This window comes from Pseudorasbora parva, chromosome 23 (genome assembly GCF_024679245.1).
Source record: "Pseudorasbora parva isolate DD20220531a chromosome 23, ASM2467924v1, whole genome shotgun sequence".
Classification (NCBI taxonomy): Eukaryota; Metazoa; Chordata; class Actinopteri; order Cypriniformes; family Gobionidae; genus Pseudorasbora; species Pseudorasbora parva.
In genome coordinates, this window is record NC_090194.1 from 27,063,006 (window position 1) to 27,078,631 (window position 15,626).

Genomic DNA, 15,626 nt, shown 5'->3' on the forward strand with positions numbered 1-15,626 from the left:
AGACAAATCTGCTTCTACAAGAGCAGACAAAGAACAGAGATAGATGTTCAGACTGAAAGCAATTTGCAAAAACCAAAAGTCATTTGTTTTCTATAAGAGTTGGCGATTTGAGCGAAAGTTCAACTTTATGCAAATGAGCAGTGATGTGTGTGTGATCTGCTTCCATTAAAGTTCCAGTGCAAGTTGCAGTGCAACCAACACAACCTCAAGTGATCCTTGTCATTGTGAACGTACAGCTTCTGTATGTCAAATGAGCTCCGCTATGATTGGCTAACCTCTTTGCATATGAAATGAATAAGCCACTGCAGAATCATCAAACACTATATCAAAGTCCTGTGGTGTTGAGTGTGTCCTTGTGTCATACTTCATGTCTCTTTTTCTAGTAGGAGTGTGTTTTCCGATTGTCTCGTAAGGTCTGTTATCTGCTCGTATCTCTGGAGCGTTCCACATGCTGCTACAGTCGACTGTGCTTGACCTTTGACTCCACGCTTTTATTTTGCCGCCTAGCTGACCACTGAAGGAGAGAATAGCCCTACGTAGATCTTTCATCTTTTAAAAGGTGGCGATAAGAATTAGGGTCAGGACAAAATGCAGCACAGCCTTTGAAATATGACTCCAGTAGTTTCCTTGGATGAAAAGCAAGATATCTGTGGTTGTTTTCTTATGTATTTGCAGGAAATACAAAACTAAACTCACTCAGTTTCTTAGTATGAAAACAGAAATTGTATTGCTTATAAAATTATTTTTTTAAAATAAAAGGATTCTTTATAGCTCAAAAGATTTAATGTAGTGCTCTGCTTTGGAATTACCATGTATGTATGTGTGTGTGTGTGTGTGTGTGTGTGTGTGTGTGTGTGTGTGTGTGTATGTGTATATATATATATATATATATATATATATATATATATATATATATATATATATATATATATATATATATATATAAAATATAGCAGGTTGAATTTTATTGTAGTCTTCTCAAAAGGTTTTAGCGTGTTATAACCAACTATGCGATTCTTTTGAGCTTATGATTGCAATGTCTAATAATCAGAGGCATTACGATAGTCGTCGCTGAAACGCTGGAGTTTTGTTGAGAGCGCGCTCTCAGTCACTGAAATCTGCACTCATCATAAACAACAAAGTAGAGATGTAGCCTATGTGCAATGAACGCAGCAGATTAATTTATCATAGTGATTGACTTTAGTTTAGCGGCAAAACTAGTTTCAAACAAAGATCACAGCAGAACCATAGCGCATCGGATGTGACTGGCATAAAGTTGGCTTGACTTTGGATATTCGATATGCACATATTTAGCAACCGTGTCTAAAGTTACATACGGCATTGCTATACACGTTTCTAACTTCAATAGCATTTGAAGAGAATGACCAACTGTGAAGTGTTCATCTAAGTGTCAGGTATGATTACATTTCTTATATTTAATAAAATAAAAGGACATAAAAATATGGATATGTATATCTCTAGGCTACGTATGGGCTTATACACAAAGTATGCTAGATTTAAATGTCATAGCTGATAGAGCACTGATGAGAATATTGCTTGAGAATAAATATTATTATTACAAATTATATTTGCACCAAAAAAAATCTTATATCTTTCAGACGAGCAACTGTTTTCTCTAGGAGCTCTACACAACCATATCTGAGCTAATAGTCCTATTTGATGACATGTCATGTTATAAATTTCATGTAGACTTGACACATAGAGTTGGTGTGTACAGTGCTCATTTACTTGTAGCCAACAACAAATTTTCCAACAACAATATTTTGGTCTGTGAAAATGTGGCTAGTAACTTTGGAAAACCACTAGCCACAGTGGCTAGTGAGCAAAAAAGTTAATGTCAAGCACACACTGACCAGGCATATCATTGACCACTGACAGGTGAAGTGAATAGCACTTATATCTTTTTTCATGGCACCTTTTAGTGGGTGGGATATATTATGCAGCAAGTGAACAATTTGTCCGTAAAGTTGATGTGTTAGAAGCAGGAAAAGGGTTTGAGTGAGTTTGACAAGGGCCAAATTGTGATGGCTAGACAACTGGGTGAGAGCATCTCCAAAACTGGAGCTACTGTGAGGTGTTCCCGATCTGCAGTGGTCAGTATTTATCAAAAGTGGTCCAAGGACAGAACAGTGGTGAACCGGCGACAGGGTCATTGATGGCCAAGGCTCATTGATGCACGTGGGGAGTGAAGGCTGGCTTGAGTGGTGCGATATAACAGACGAGCTACTGTAGCTCAAATTGCTCAAGAAGTTAATGCTGGTTCTGATAGAAAGGTGTCAGAATACACAGTGCTTTGTAGTTTGTTGCGTATGGGGCTGCACAGCCGCAGGCCAGTCAGGGTGCTGAAAGCACCAACAGTGGGTGGGCATGTGAACATCAGAACTGTGCCACAGAGCAATGGAAGATGGCCTGGTCTTCTTTCTTTACCGTCACACCATCCATGTGGATGTTACTTTGACATTCAAAATAGACCTTTATATATAATATAAAATACACGTGTGTGTGTGTGTGTGTGTGTGTGTGTGTGTGTATAAAGGTCTTTATCTAAATATTCTCTTGAAGGTTTGTCTTTTCCACCCCTCATGAATTTAGAAATATGTTTAATAGTACTAAAACTCGTCACAGTTGTGTAGGTGTATGTACAGTATGAAGAAAGCCCATGACTCATTACAGGTCTGACAAATACACAAGCACCAGCCTTTAGCAGCATCTGAACACACTTTATGCAGTCTCGTACAATCAATCTTCTGCATTTCTGCAAGTCTTTCTAGCACACAGCTCTTGTGAAACGATCAGAATGGTGTTTGTGTGTGCGACTGAAAGAGCATCCTGTCTTTATAAACAAACAGTGAGTAAAGTGTTTATCTTCCTCTCTGGGTTGTTTTCCTTTGTGTTTTCACCGTTGGCCTCCTCTTAACACCCAGGAATAGAAAATAATTTTCCCATGTGAGCCGCAGATCCGACGGCAAAGAAAAGCGATTCTCTTTCTCTCATTATAATAAAAGCACAGACAGATCCTTGTTAAGCCCAGATGAGCTGAACGGGTTAAACTTCTTATTTCATAAATATGAAAAAAGAAGACAATCCCACGGTCAGAGATGGATTCAGGGATCTCCAGCCCCGCATTTACATTAAAACGGGAGCTTGTTATACGGTGAAATTTCAATGAAGGCACCGCAGAACGCATTTAATGAAATTCAGATGTGGCTCCATGAATCTCATTAACAGTCTTTGTGCTTTTCTGCTGTCCGATTTCCCCCTCGTCCGCCCAGTCGTCAGAGAGATTTCATCAGCGCCAGGCTTTCAAAAAGACAATGTCCGTTCAGATCTGAACTCCCCACGCACTTGCCTCTGACGGAGGCCAAAATCTGTCGAGTTTGAGTTCAAAAGGTGCAAAACTGACTCTCTTCCTCTGTTTCTGTCTCTCTTCGCAGGCTTCGGCTTCGTAACGTTTGAGAATGAAGACATTGTAGAGAAAGTCTGTGAAATTCATTTTCACGAAATCAATAATAAAATGGTAAGTGCTCTACCCGTTTTCAATTTCTGAAGGTGATTGTGGGATTAATATTTTATTTCCCATTTAGCAGAATCTCAACAGCATGCAGTTGTAAGTGCTGTGACTGTGTGTAAACAGCGTAAAGTGTTGGGCAGTAGCCAGAAAGCGTGAAATTGTGTGTGTGAAAACATTTAATTTTGATCAGTCAAGAGTCAGAAACTTTCCCCTCTTCCCTTCATTTATAAATTCCTACATCGTGAGTGAGTGAGTGAGTGAGTGAGTGAGTGAGTGAGTGAGTGAGTGAGTGAGTGAGTGAGTGAGTGAGTGAGTGAGTGAGTGAGTGAGTGAGTGAGTGAGTGAGTGAGTGAGTGAGTGAGTGAGTGAGTGAGTGAGTGAGTGAGTGAGTGAGTGAGTGAGTGAGTGAGTGAGTGAGTGAGTGAGTGAGTGAGTGAGTGAGTGAGTGAGTGAGTGAGTGAGAGATGGGTGTGGATGTTGGGTGTGTCTCAATCAGCTCCCTAGGTCACGCTGCAAAAAATGCTTTTCTTACTTAGTATTTTTGTCTCGTTTCTAGTCCAAACCAGGGGAGTAGCCAGCGGGCGGGCCTGACGGGCACAGGCCCGCCCACTATGATGATAGGCCCCGCCAGTTTATTATACAAATATAATAATATTTGTTAAATAACAGTTCTTTAAATTATTTTAACGTAATTACAAACTTATTATAACATCTCAAATACTGAAATAAATAAAATGTGTTTTTTGCAGTCTATGGTTTTTGCATAATGCTTGATGAGTTGATTGACAGCGCTGTCTTATGTGTGACGCGGCTCGCGCCTCTGACTTCATGAAGTGTGCTTACCTATTCACTTAGCTTATAGTTTGCAGTTGTGTGATAGAGAAACAGCAGCGATGCCAAGATTTAAAAAAGGAAAAAAAATCCTAAAAAAATATCGAATTACCGCGGGAGAGAACTCATCCATCAGGACGCAGGTAACGTTGAGATTTCAATTGCAAGCACATGTTAATTCTGTAAAGCCGGGAACACGGCATCATTCTCGATCAGTTATGATAGTGTAGGGGTAAGATGCGTGGCACTTTGTTTTGCCGCAGTTCAACCTGCGGTTCGAATCCGCCTTTTGCCGAACTCGATGTACTTTTTTTTCTCATCATATATCAGATCGGAAATGTGTTTATTTTTAATAAAAAGGAAGAACAAATTTGAAAAGTGAAAATAAAGTGTCTAACGTTTGTTGTAACCACTGTTCATGTTTTGTATGTGGATAGATACTTTTTTGTAGCTACAATAATTTTTTATTGTCTAGTAATTGTTTCTAAATGTAAGAATGTTTTGATATTTAGACTAGAAACAAGACAAAAATATTAAATAAGAAATGCATTTTTAGCAGTGCAGTAGTCAGGGCACTGGTCTGGGAGTAGGCCAATTTAAAGGCTTCCTCAATCATGAAATCCTTCTAGTGCACTGAAACATTCGCTCTCTTAAAAGTCCCATAATGCACCATAAAATACCCTTAACGGAAGTCCTGAAGTTTGAAACCGATCACGCAAGCCAACTCATCATCACACACAATGAAATACAACCACTTGCCAAAACAAACCGGTCCCACTTTATATTAGATGGCCTTAAGTACTATGTACTTAAATCAAAAAATAAGTACAATGTACTTACTGTGTTCAAATTGTATTGCAAAACACCTTTGCTGATATCGAGGTGGGATACAGGTAAAGTTAGGGACAGATGGGGTGATATGGGTAACTTTAAGAGTAGAGTTAGTGACAGATGGGGTGATATGGGTCAGTTTAAGAGTAGAGTTAGGGACAGGTGTGGTGATATGGGTAAGTTTAAGAGTAGAGTTAGGGACAGGTGTGGTGATATGGGTCAGTTTAAGAGTAGAGTTAGGGACAGGTGTGGTGATATGGGTCAGTTTAAGAGTAGAGTTAGGGACAGGTGTGGTGATATGGGTCAGTTTAAGAGTAGAGTTAGGGACAGGTGTGGTGATATGGGTCAGTTTAAGAGTAGAGTTAGGGACAGGTGTGGTGATATGGGTAAGTTTAAGAGTAGAGTTAGGGACAGATGGGGTGATATGGGTAACTTTAAGAGTAGAGTTAGTGACAGATGGGGTGATATGGGTCAGTTTAAGAGTAGAGTTAGGGACAGGTGTGGTGATATGGGTCAGTTTAAGAGTAGAGTTAGGGACAGGTGTGGTGATATGGGTCAGTTTAAGAGTAGAGTTAGGGACAGGTGTGGTGATATGGGTAAGTTTAAGAGTAGAGTTAGGGACAGATGGGGTGATATGGGTAACTTTAAGAGTAGAGTTAGTGACAGATGGGGTGATATGGGTCAGTTTAAGAGTAGAGTTCGGGACAGGTGTGGTGATATGGGTCCGTTTAAGGGTAGAGTTAGGGACAGGTGTGGTGATATGGGTCCGTTTAAGGGTAGAGTTAGGGACAGGTGTGGTGATATGGGTCAGTTTAAGAGTAGAGTTAGGGACAGATGGGGTGAAATGGGTAAGTTTAAGAGTAGAGTTCGGGACAGGTGTGGTGATATGGGTCAGTTTAAGGGTAGAGTTAGGGACAGGTGTGGTGATATGGGTCAGTTTAAGAGTAGAGTTAGGGACAGGTGTGGTGATATGGGTCAGTTTAAGAGTAGAGTTAGGGACAGGTGTGGTGATATGGGTCAGTTTAAGAGTAGAGTTAGGGACAGATGGGGTGATATGGGTCAGTTTAAGGGTAGAGTTAGGGACAGGTGTGGTGATATGGGTCAGTTTAAGAGTAGAGTTAGGGACAGATGGGGTGATATGGGTCAGTTTAAGAGTAGAGTTAGGGACAGATGGGGTGATATGGGTCAGTTTAAGGGTAGAGTTAGGGACAGATGGGGTGATATGGGTCAGTTTAAGGGTAGAGTTAGGGACAGGTGTGGTGATATGGGTCAGTTTAAGAGTAGAGTTAGGGACAGGTGTGGTGATATGGGTCAGTTTAAGAGTAGAGTTAGGGACAGGTGTGGTGATATGGGTCAGTTTAAGAGTAGAGTTAGGGACAGGTGTGGTGATATGGGTCAGTTTAAGAGTAGAGTTAGGGACAGGTGTGGTGATATGGGTCAGTTTAAGAGTAGAGTTAGGGACAGGTGTGGTGATATGGGTCAGTTTAAGAGTAGAGTTAGGGACAGGTGTGGTGATATGGGTCAGTTTAAGAGTAGAGTTAGGGACAGATGGGGTGAAATGGGTAAGTTTAAGAGTAGAGTTCGGGACAGGTGTGGTGATATGGGTCAGTTTAAGGGTAGAGTTAGGGACAGGTGTGGTGATATGGGTCAGTTTAAGAGTAGAGTTAGGGACAGATGGGGTGATATGGGTCAGTTTAAGGGTAGAGTTAGGGACAGGTGTGGTGATATGGGTCAGTTTAAGGGTAGAGTTAGGGACAGGTGTGGTGATATGGGTCAGTTTAAGAGTAGAGTTAGGGACAGGTGTGGTGATATGGGTCAGTTTAAGAGTAGAGTTAGGGACAGGTGTGGTGATATGGGTCAGTTTAAGAGTAGAGTTAGGGACAGATGGGGTGATATGGGTCAGTTTAAGGGTAGAGTTAGGGACAGGTGTGGTGATATGGGTCAGTTTAAGAGTAGAGTTAGGGACAGATGGGGTGATATGGGTCAGTTTAAGGGTAGAGTTAGGGACAGGTGTGGTGATATGGGTCAGTTTAAGAGTAGAGTTAGGGACAGGTGTGGTGATATGGGTCAGTTTAAGAGTAGAGTTAGGAACAGGTGTGGTGATATGGGTCAGTTTAAGGGTAGGGTTACGTTTTAGGGAAGTGCTCACTGTGTAATTACAAATGTAACTACAGAAATTAATTACAGATGTAAATACATGCAGGCATTTTTTTAAATGTAAGTACAATGTAAAAACATGAATGTGTACACAATAAGTGCATTGTACCAAATGAATAATTACAATGTTAGTACATAGTAGTTAGTACAACAAACCAAACCCATAATTATATATCAGCATAAACATACGTCACTACACAGGTAGTGAACATAATCTAACTAAAATTGATTTAAAAAAAATTATGACTGAAATGTTGCAGCCACATGTAACAAGCAAAGTATGTGCCATAATGCACTTCAATGTATTTTAAACAAATTTATGTCAGAAAGAAATCAATTCTGCTGTTGTTCTTAAATACCAGAAGTGATATCATACAATAAATCAGTGTCTCAATGTGTAGTGAGCCAGGTTCCTTTCCAGGGCCCGAAATAGTGTACTGATTCACGACCTAGGGAGCTGATTGAGACGCACCCGTCGAGTTAATTAAATAAGGATTATCACCCCACTGGCCCCTCAGTATTAAGCAGAACCAGCAGATGGACCATCAGTGTTAACTTTCAGCTTGCAAATAAATGTTTCTCCCTAGAGTCAGATGGAAAAAGACCTGGTCTCAGCCTCATATGGGCCGCGCATATAGGGCTTGTTTACGCGTGGTTACTTCATGTGTTTTTAGTGATCAAATAGCTATCTGATTTATCAAAACGATTCCATTTACATTTGGTCACATAAATGTGTCTCCGCAAAACGTGCTTTTCCAGCGTTAGATGCCGAGTTCATGTCAATGAAAACAGCAGAGCTGCATTTTCTTTATTATTATCTTATTATCAGAGCATGGCAACAGTGCTGGTAAGATCATTTAGTTTCTTTACTTTTAATAAAGATGATTGTGAGTCGAGCATCTGCGACTTGCGACTTGCGACTTGCTTTTTGTTTTTTTATTGTTTTTGTGTGTCGGATGATGAATCTGCGGCGATGCGTGCTTGAGTAGCGCTGTCATATCAGGCTATAACATTTCATATAGCCTATAACATGCTCTCACACATTTATTTTTAGCATTGTTGGGAGGAGGGCATTTACACCAGGTCTTTTCACGATCGGATAGCTGTCCAATCAGAGAAAAGGCATGAAGTGACCAGGTGTATAGACTGTGTATGTAACATCTGATGTGTATTGCATAGTCACTGGATTTGTCAAAGTTTGTCAGGTTCATGGCTTCAAATCTGAAAGAAATTTGTGTGTTTTGTTTTTTTAAATGCTAAATATCCAGTATTTTCATATTATTTATACAGAGTTGAACATTTACCCACCTTAAATGGCACATACAATTGACATTTAGATAAAACCTTCCTGTATAAGTGTGTCTCACACACTTCTGTTGGATTTACTAATAAACTATGGTGTTAAAATGTACTCTGTGAGTAATGTACATATTTCACACTTTAAACAGTGTTATTTTAACTCCAAAATGGAAAGTCTCATATTTTTTGAAGTCATACTTTTTTGTATTAAGTTGTCTGTGTAGTAATAAGTAACAATGGTAAAATTAACATGTAGAAAGTTGTTTTTTTTTTATTAATGAAATGTGGTTTTTAATAAAAGTAAATCAAAGTAAAAGTAAATGAAAGTTAATACAAAATAAATCATATAGTGTACATTAGAAAGTTAGATTGGGATTATTTAACTAAAATAATATTTTTATATATTTTAGTATTTAACAACTATTTTAAATACACTGTTTCTTTTTTTAAAGAAATGTTTACTTTTATTCAACAAATGTCCAATAAATTGATCAAGAGGGACAGTAAAGACATTTATAATGTTACAGTTCTTTTGAACGGTCTATTTAATGTGTCTATTCCACAAAAAAATTAAGCAGCACAACTGTTCAACATTTATAACAATACAACATTTTTCTTGAGTACCATCAGTAATTCAGAATGATTTCTGAAGGATCATGTGACACTGAAGACTGGAGTAGTAATGCTGAAAATTCAATTTTGCTATTACAGGAATAAATTAAATTTTAAAAGATATTAAAATAGAAACCAATTTCTATTTAATATATCTGCAATATTACTGTTTTTACCATATTTTTTTTATCAAATAAATGCAGCTTTGGGGAGCATAAGAGACTTTTAATATTTAAATATAATTTAAATATATAAAATGTAAATGTAATATTTATATTTTAAAGAATAGTTTTATACAAATATATGCCTGACTGAGCAGAAGTATGAGTTGATAGGAATATGTTTTACATGCTGAGGAACGGTCCCTGGCTCTCTGCTGTGATTGACAGCAGTCGTGCGAACGGCGTCCATGCGTACCCTAGGCTCATGGGACAGCTGTGGGATAGCACAGAATATCAGGAGCAGAGGCTCAAACCCCTCAAGATCTTCCGTCACAGACAGGTTCTTCCTGAGCCCAGGGACAGATCCGTGCGCACGGAGCCATGCGATCGATTTTTCTGTATTAGTCCATCATGTGGTTCTATTGTGCAGAGGGCAGCGCGACCTCTCATTTCTGTTCTGATTGTCTCTCCTGTCGTCCATTCACTGTGACTGTATAAGAACAGCACAGACCGTTAATATAAGGTAAATAACAGTAATGGGAGAAAAGGCTGTTTGTTTATTGGAAATGACGAGACTTGATTGCTTTCTTGCTTTGCACTTTTGCCGGCCAGTGGAGCTGCGCATGAGATTGAGGCTGTTTCACACTTGGTTTGATTTCTTGGTCTGAACCAGAGTACATTCCCTTTTAGGTGAGCGGTATGATCAAAATCTTATATCAGGGTATGGGTCATTTTAAAACTAACTTCTCTACTGGTAGATATTTCTACCATCATATGCATGGGCATTATTGTTTGGGGCAGTTTTGGAGTGGAGAATTTGCTCAGAAGGGCTGTTTGTGATGTCACAAAATGGCAAAAATGTACTTTTGTTTTATATTATGTGTAATGATGAACAGTATATCAGGATCATTGGTTACTGGACACAATAAAAAAAAACTTTTTTCAGAAGATTTGACGATGATATTACATATTATTTAATGCATTTCTTCTATATAGATTTCAATTTACATTTATTTGTATAGTGGTTTTTACAATACAGATAATTTCAAAGGAGCTTTATACAAAATGCGTTTGCATCATTGTTGACTGTGTCTAAGTAATATATTTCTGAAATGTACATATACAAATCACACAGTTAGCTAACAATTTATTAATTTAAGGCAGAAAGAATGAAGTAATGAATACATGTTTACAAAACGATTACGATGTATAGAACATCTAGCATTGGTGCATATTTACTCAGAGTTTGCCTCATCTGAAGTCTCCGGGAGTCGTCTATTCACTCTTGTTAGTCTTCTGAAGTCTTCATAAGAGGCTAGATCCAAAACTGGAGCTGACGTACTCTAGTTACCTCGGGATGGGCGTCCTAAGATTAAACAGAAAAGCAAATGGAAAATAATTAGCGTAGCTGCTGTTGATAACATTAAGCAAAGATAATCATGTACATTTGATCTGAAATAACTGGAGTACAAGGTTATGATGCTTGGCTAATAGAAGTTTGGTTAAATACACAGGAGGTATACCATTTAGGGCCTTTTAGGTCATTATACTTGGTAATTGATATGAATCTTAATAGGTAAACAGTTTAGAGATTTGGTGTTATATAATCATATTTTACAAACTCTAGCAGCTGCATTGTGGACTAATTGTAGATTGTTTATTGAGGACACATGACAAACAGCTAGTAATGCATTACAGTAATCTAGTCTAGAGGCCATGAATGCATGAACTAACCTTTCTGCATCAGAGACAGATAATGTTCCATTGCTTAGCGACGTTTCTGAGGAAGAAGGCTGTTTTTGAAACGTATTAAATATTATTTTTGAGAGACGAGCTGCTGTCTAACATAACACCCAGGTCTTTAAAGGGGTACTTCAGCGCTGGAAAGATGAATCTGTATTTAAACTGGGTCATTAATGTAGTAGAAATTTGGTGCCTTCTAGACTGCGAAAAGACAGATGTATATTTGTCTAATGGGCATGAAAGACTACAATTCCCAGAATGCTTCGCTGCCCTGTGAGGCCATTCCCAAAGCCACCACTACTGGATTACAGTGACGAGTACAATTAAATACTGAACGTGTGTGTTCAATATAACGATCGAGTTGCTGCTTGAGTCTCACAGCACTAAATCAGATTAGGAGTCAGATTACAGTTAACATCATAAATGAGCTGATGAGAGCTGAGGTAATCGTGACCACATTCGCGGCATACATTCACAACGCGTTTTCAGTAGGGCTGTACTAGAATAATCGAATATTCGTTCGGTGAGGTGGCATTCGATTTTCAGTTTTGAGATTCGAATATTCGTGTTTTTTTTTTCAACGCGTGACTTCCGTCGCGGACTCATTCTCACTCATGCTTGAAATAATAATAATAAATTTTAAAAAAATACCGCAACATGCTTTCAATAAAAGCATCGCGCATTTTAAAGATTTAAATTAACAAAAAGTCAGAATAAGACAAAATAAATCCCTTATATAGAATAAAACTAATTGTAATAGATATTACATTTTGTGTCATTTTAAAAACAATTCATTTATTCTTATTCAACTGTTTATAAGCATGCTACCGTGTTCTTTATTTATTACAGTTCATTGAAATCACTGTGTGTTACTAATTTAATTTCTGTTTTGGGATTCATTTGTTTTAAAGAAAGGTTCGTTATGAATACCTTATTAAAGTTCTTGCTCTCAACAGACTTTGTGTTTTGTATCACTTGTGCACTGTCCGTTTTCGGAGCATAAACCTGCCCGTGTAATGCGTACCGGAAACTGTTCTATTTAAAAGGTTATTAAATGTTTATTAATATTTAAAGAATGTGTGCCACCTGATCATATTGCACCAAATGCAACACTGCACTCCACTGGGTCTGCCGCAACACATTTACGATGCCGAAGAGTGAAACGTGAAGTCGTGAAAGATAATACAAATGCAAACCGACACTATTATTATATATTTAGCCCCACCCACCGAAGCTTCGAATATTCGATATTGATTGCCACCTAAGCTTCGAAGCTCAAAAAATGGCATTCGAAACAGCCCTAGTTTTCAGTTCATGCCTTTGGAAGCTTAACTTTCATAGAAATTAATTTGAGAAGTTAAAACACTTTCATTGCTTAGCATCCGTTTAAATGAAGGCCTGCAGCTGCGAGCTGTGCTGTGAGTGTGATCTCCCATTCCCCATGCGTGGGTTGAAAACGTGGAAATAGCTCCCTCTGCTGGCTGTAGTCTTTAGCCTTTGGCCAAACATTACAAAGATGACGCAAATATCGTCAATTTGCGTCACGTGAGGAATTTTTTCAGAAATAAAATGCATAAATCTCTCGCCTCAGGGGGATATAAGGGGGTGAAGCACAATCATTTGATTATACTCCAGGGTTTCTACTGATACAAAGCCATATGCTAATCGCTGAAGTAACCCTTTATCTGTAGATGAAAAAGTATCGGTGCATCCTTCTAAATGCAAATTGTATTGTAAGAGATTCTGTGTACAAGTCTTTGATCCAGTAAGTAATATCCCAAAACCACCACAGTCTCTCAAGCTTCCAATAACTAGATGTTATTTACACCGCTTTGAAGAGAACAAGAGATGTGAACTTCTTCATGACCCAGAGAATCCTCGTGTCTCCTGCAGCACACATGCCATGTGATGATGGTGAACCTGTTTGCCTGGCTGAACATCTCACCAGGTGTCCATCTACCACACACAGACAGCAGAGGACATCTCACCATCAATCAGGCTTTTCAAGTCTGATTAGTCCTGTAGTCTCTCTTTAGGCCGTCAGGGTTTTCTTCTCTCTTCCCAATAGTCCAAAACTTTTTGCAGCACCAGCCAGCAGTGAGTCTATGGCATTTGGTGAATCTAGAAAATGCTAGTTAAATGCAGAAAACTAGTCAAATCGAACTGCTCTATTGCTGTTCATCTGATTTGGTATATCAGAAGGAACCAGCAGTTTCTTTAAATGCACTCTAGACACTAGTTTTAGAGAAGTGCTTGTAGATTTTATTCTCAAATGTGTCATTTATGATCTTTGTCAGTGGAAAATGAGGAAAAAGAGTTTTATCTGACTTAACCATTTTCTTCAGGCAGCTGCTGACCAATTACAGCACAGAGGGAAGCAGGTTTCACTCCTTTGAGGACAAAGGCTTTCTTTTTTCCACGCTTTGTTCTTTTCGCAACTGAATTTTGTAACCACCTCTATTAATGTGGGGTTTTGAGGCTTGTGCGCTGCTTGATTTTATTCAGGTGTGTTTTGTAGTGATGCACCAAAATGTGACTGTTTTAAAGGGGGCCAAAATCTTTGACTAAACGGTGACATTTAATTAGTCGTGTTTGACTGTTAGTGTCTTTTACGCACTTAACGTGGATAAACTACTACAGGTAAACATGCAAATTCAGTGCTTGGCCCCTAATTACTGCCACAAATTGGAGTAGATACATCATTTTGTAATTAAAGCACAGATCTAAAAACTTGTTCTATCTAAGTAAAAGTTTATACAACTCATGGTCATATCTTTTTAATTGATTTTTATTTTATTTTTTAAGACAAATGTTTTTGGTTATTGCCCATGCTGAAAAATATAAATTGATCCCAACAAGATTCAGATTGTTTTGAATGGCTGTCTTTCTGTCCCTTACACACTTTAAAAAGCTGTAGTTGGGTTGATGAGACTGCTGAAAGCAGCTCTCTGCACAAGTGTGTGTGTGTGTGTGTGTGTGTGTGTGTGTGTGTGTGTGTGTGTGTGTGTGTGTGTGTGTGTGTGTATAGAGATGGTTATAGTAATGAAATAGCTTGATGTTTCACTGCGTGTTTAATATACAGATGTAGTGGAACAGGCGGAGGAAATTTCTGAGCAGTTTTAAAAAATGAAGGGGGTACTGAAGGGGGTGAAGGGTTTAAAAACGCCAGAGAATCCCTTTTTAGACAGCAGCAGTAGCGTGTGTGTGTGTATGTGTGTGTGTGTGTGTGTGTGCAGATAATGGCCCATGATGTTATCTCCTGGCTTATATCTGGCTAGATGACTGTTTGCCATCCAGAATTAAACCCATTGAAATTGACATGCTGTACAACAGGTTGTCCAAAACACTCGTTCACTAACACATCTGTACATTTCTCTCTTTAAATTTGTGCATTAAAGGAATAGCTCATCCAAAAACGTACATTATGTGCTTGGTGAATCTTGACAGCCCCATCATTATATGTTTGGAAAAGAGCAGTTGAACGGGTAATATCACATTTTGTTTCCAACAGAAGATAGAAAGTGTCTATTGACTGAACAAGTCACTCATATGATTAACACCTCCTCATCTTCATTGTGTAGTAATTATAATGCATTTACATGTTCTAATATCTCCCACGCCGCATCCTCTGGGCTCCAAGTGTGCACCAAACTTTTTTAGATTTCATTCTTTTAATGAATATTAAATATCCGTCATTGGCCGAATCCAGAAATATCTCATGTATTCAGAGGAGCGCTCACGGCACAGCAAGTTGAACTTCTGTAGAAACCAGTGTGTGTGTGTGTCCAGCTGTGCCGAGCAGCATCTGTGCAAGTCTCGATGGGAGATGATCTGCTGTGTGCGTGTGTGTCTGTGTTGTGAAAGGCCAAGCAGCACACACTCACACACAGATGGACAGGCCCTGGGCAGGCAGACAAGTCGATCAACACAGAGGACAGATTCAGCCAAGTGCAAATGCATCGTGTTCTTACCATAGAGGCACTGTCAGCATGCACGCGAGCACACACACACACACACGCACACACACACACTCTTACTCCTGTAAGCATGCAGATGTGCTTGGTAAATAGGATCTTCTGCCTGCTAGGCCTGTCAGGAGAAACGTCTTTCCTCGTCTGACCCGGTTATGCTCATATCACCAGAGAGAGTGAGCGTGCGTCTGTGTGTTTGTTTGGGTTTGATGTTTTCTGCTTGTGTGTTTGTTTATTTCTCCCCTTTGCTATAGACATGTTGTCTTCCCTCTCATAGCTCTCTGGAGGAATATTCCTCTGTCTCTCAGGCAGGGACTGCTGTCTGCTGTCCGCTCATGTGCTCCGCTCCGGAGGTTAAAATGTCAATCAAAGAGCGCGAACGTGAGAACGGGGGGATGGGGGTTCACAAGGCGGAATCAGAAACACTGAATTTTTTTTGCATAGTTTTGTTTGAAAAATGCTTTGGATACACAAATGTATTACTGTTTG

The 15,626-nt window shown here is 39.1% G+C and overlaps 1 protein-coding gene across 9 annotated transcripts in view; it reads left to right on the plus strand.

The window, feature by feature from the left end:
- Positions 1–15,626, plus strand: part of msi2a (musashi RNA-binding protein 2a) — a 264,611-nt gene that overhangs the window by 186,567 nt on the left and 62,418 nt on the right. For all 9 annotated transcript variants that reach the window (XM_067433022.1, XM_067433024.1, XM_067433026.1 and 6 more), the window contains one exon: positions 3,456–3,538. In XM_067433022.1, coding sequence (XP_067289123.1) covers positions 3,456–3,538 — 83 coding nt within the window. The remainder of the gene's footprint in view (positions 1–3,455; positions 3,539–15,626) is intronic.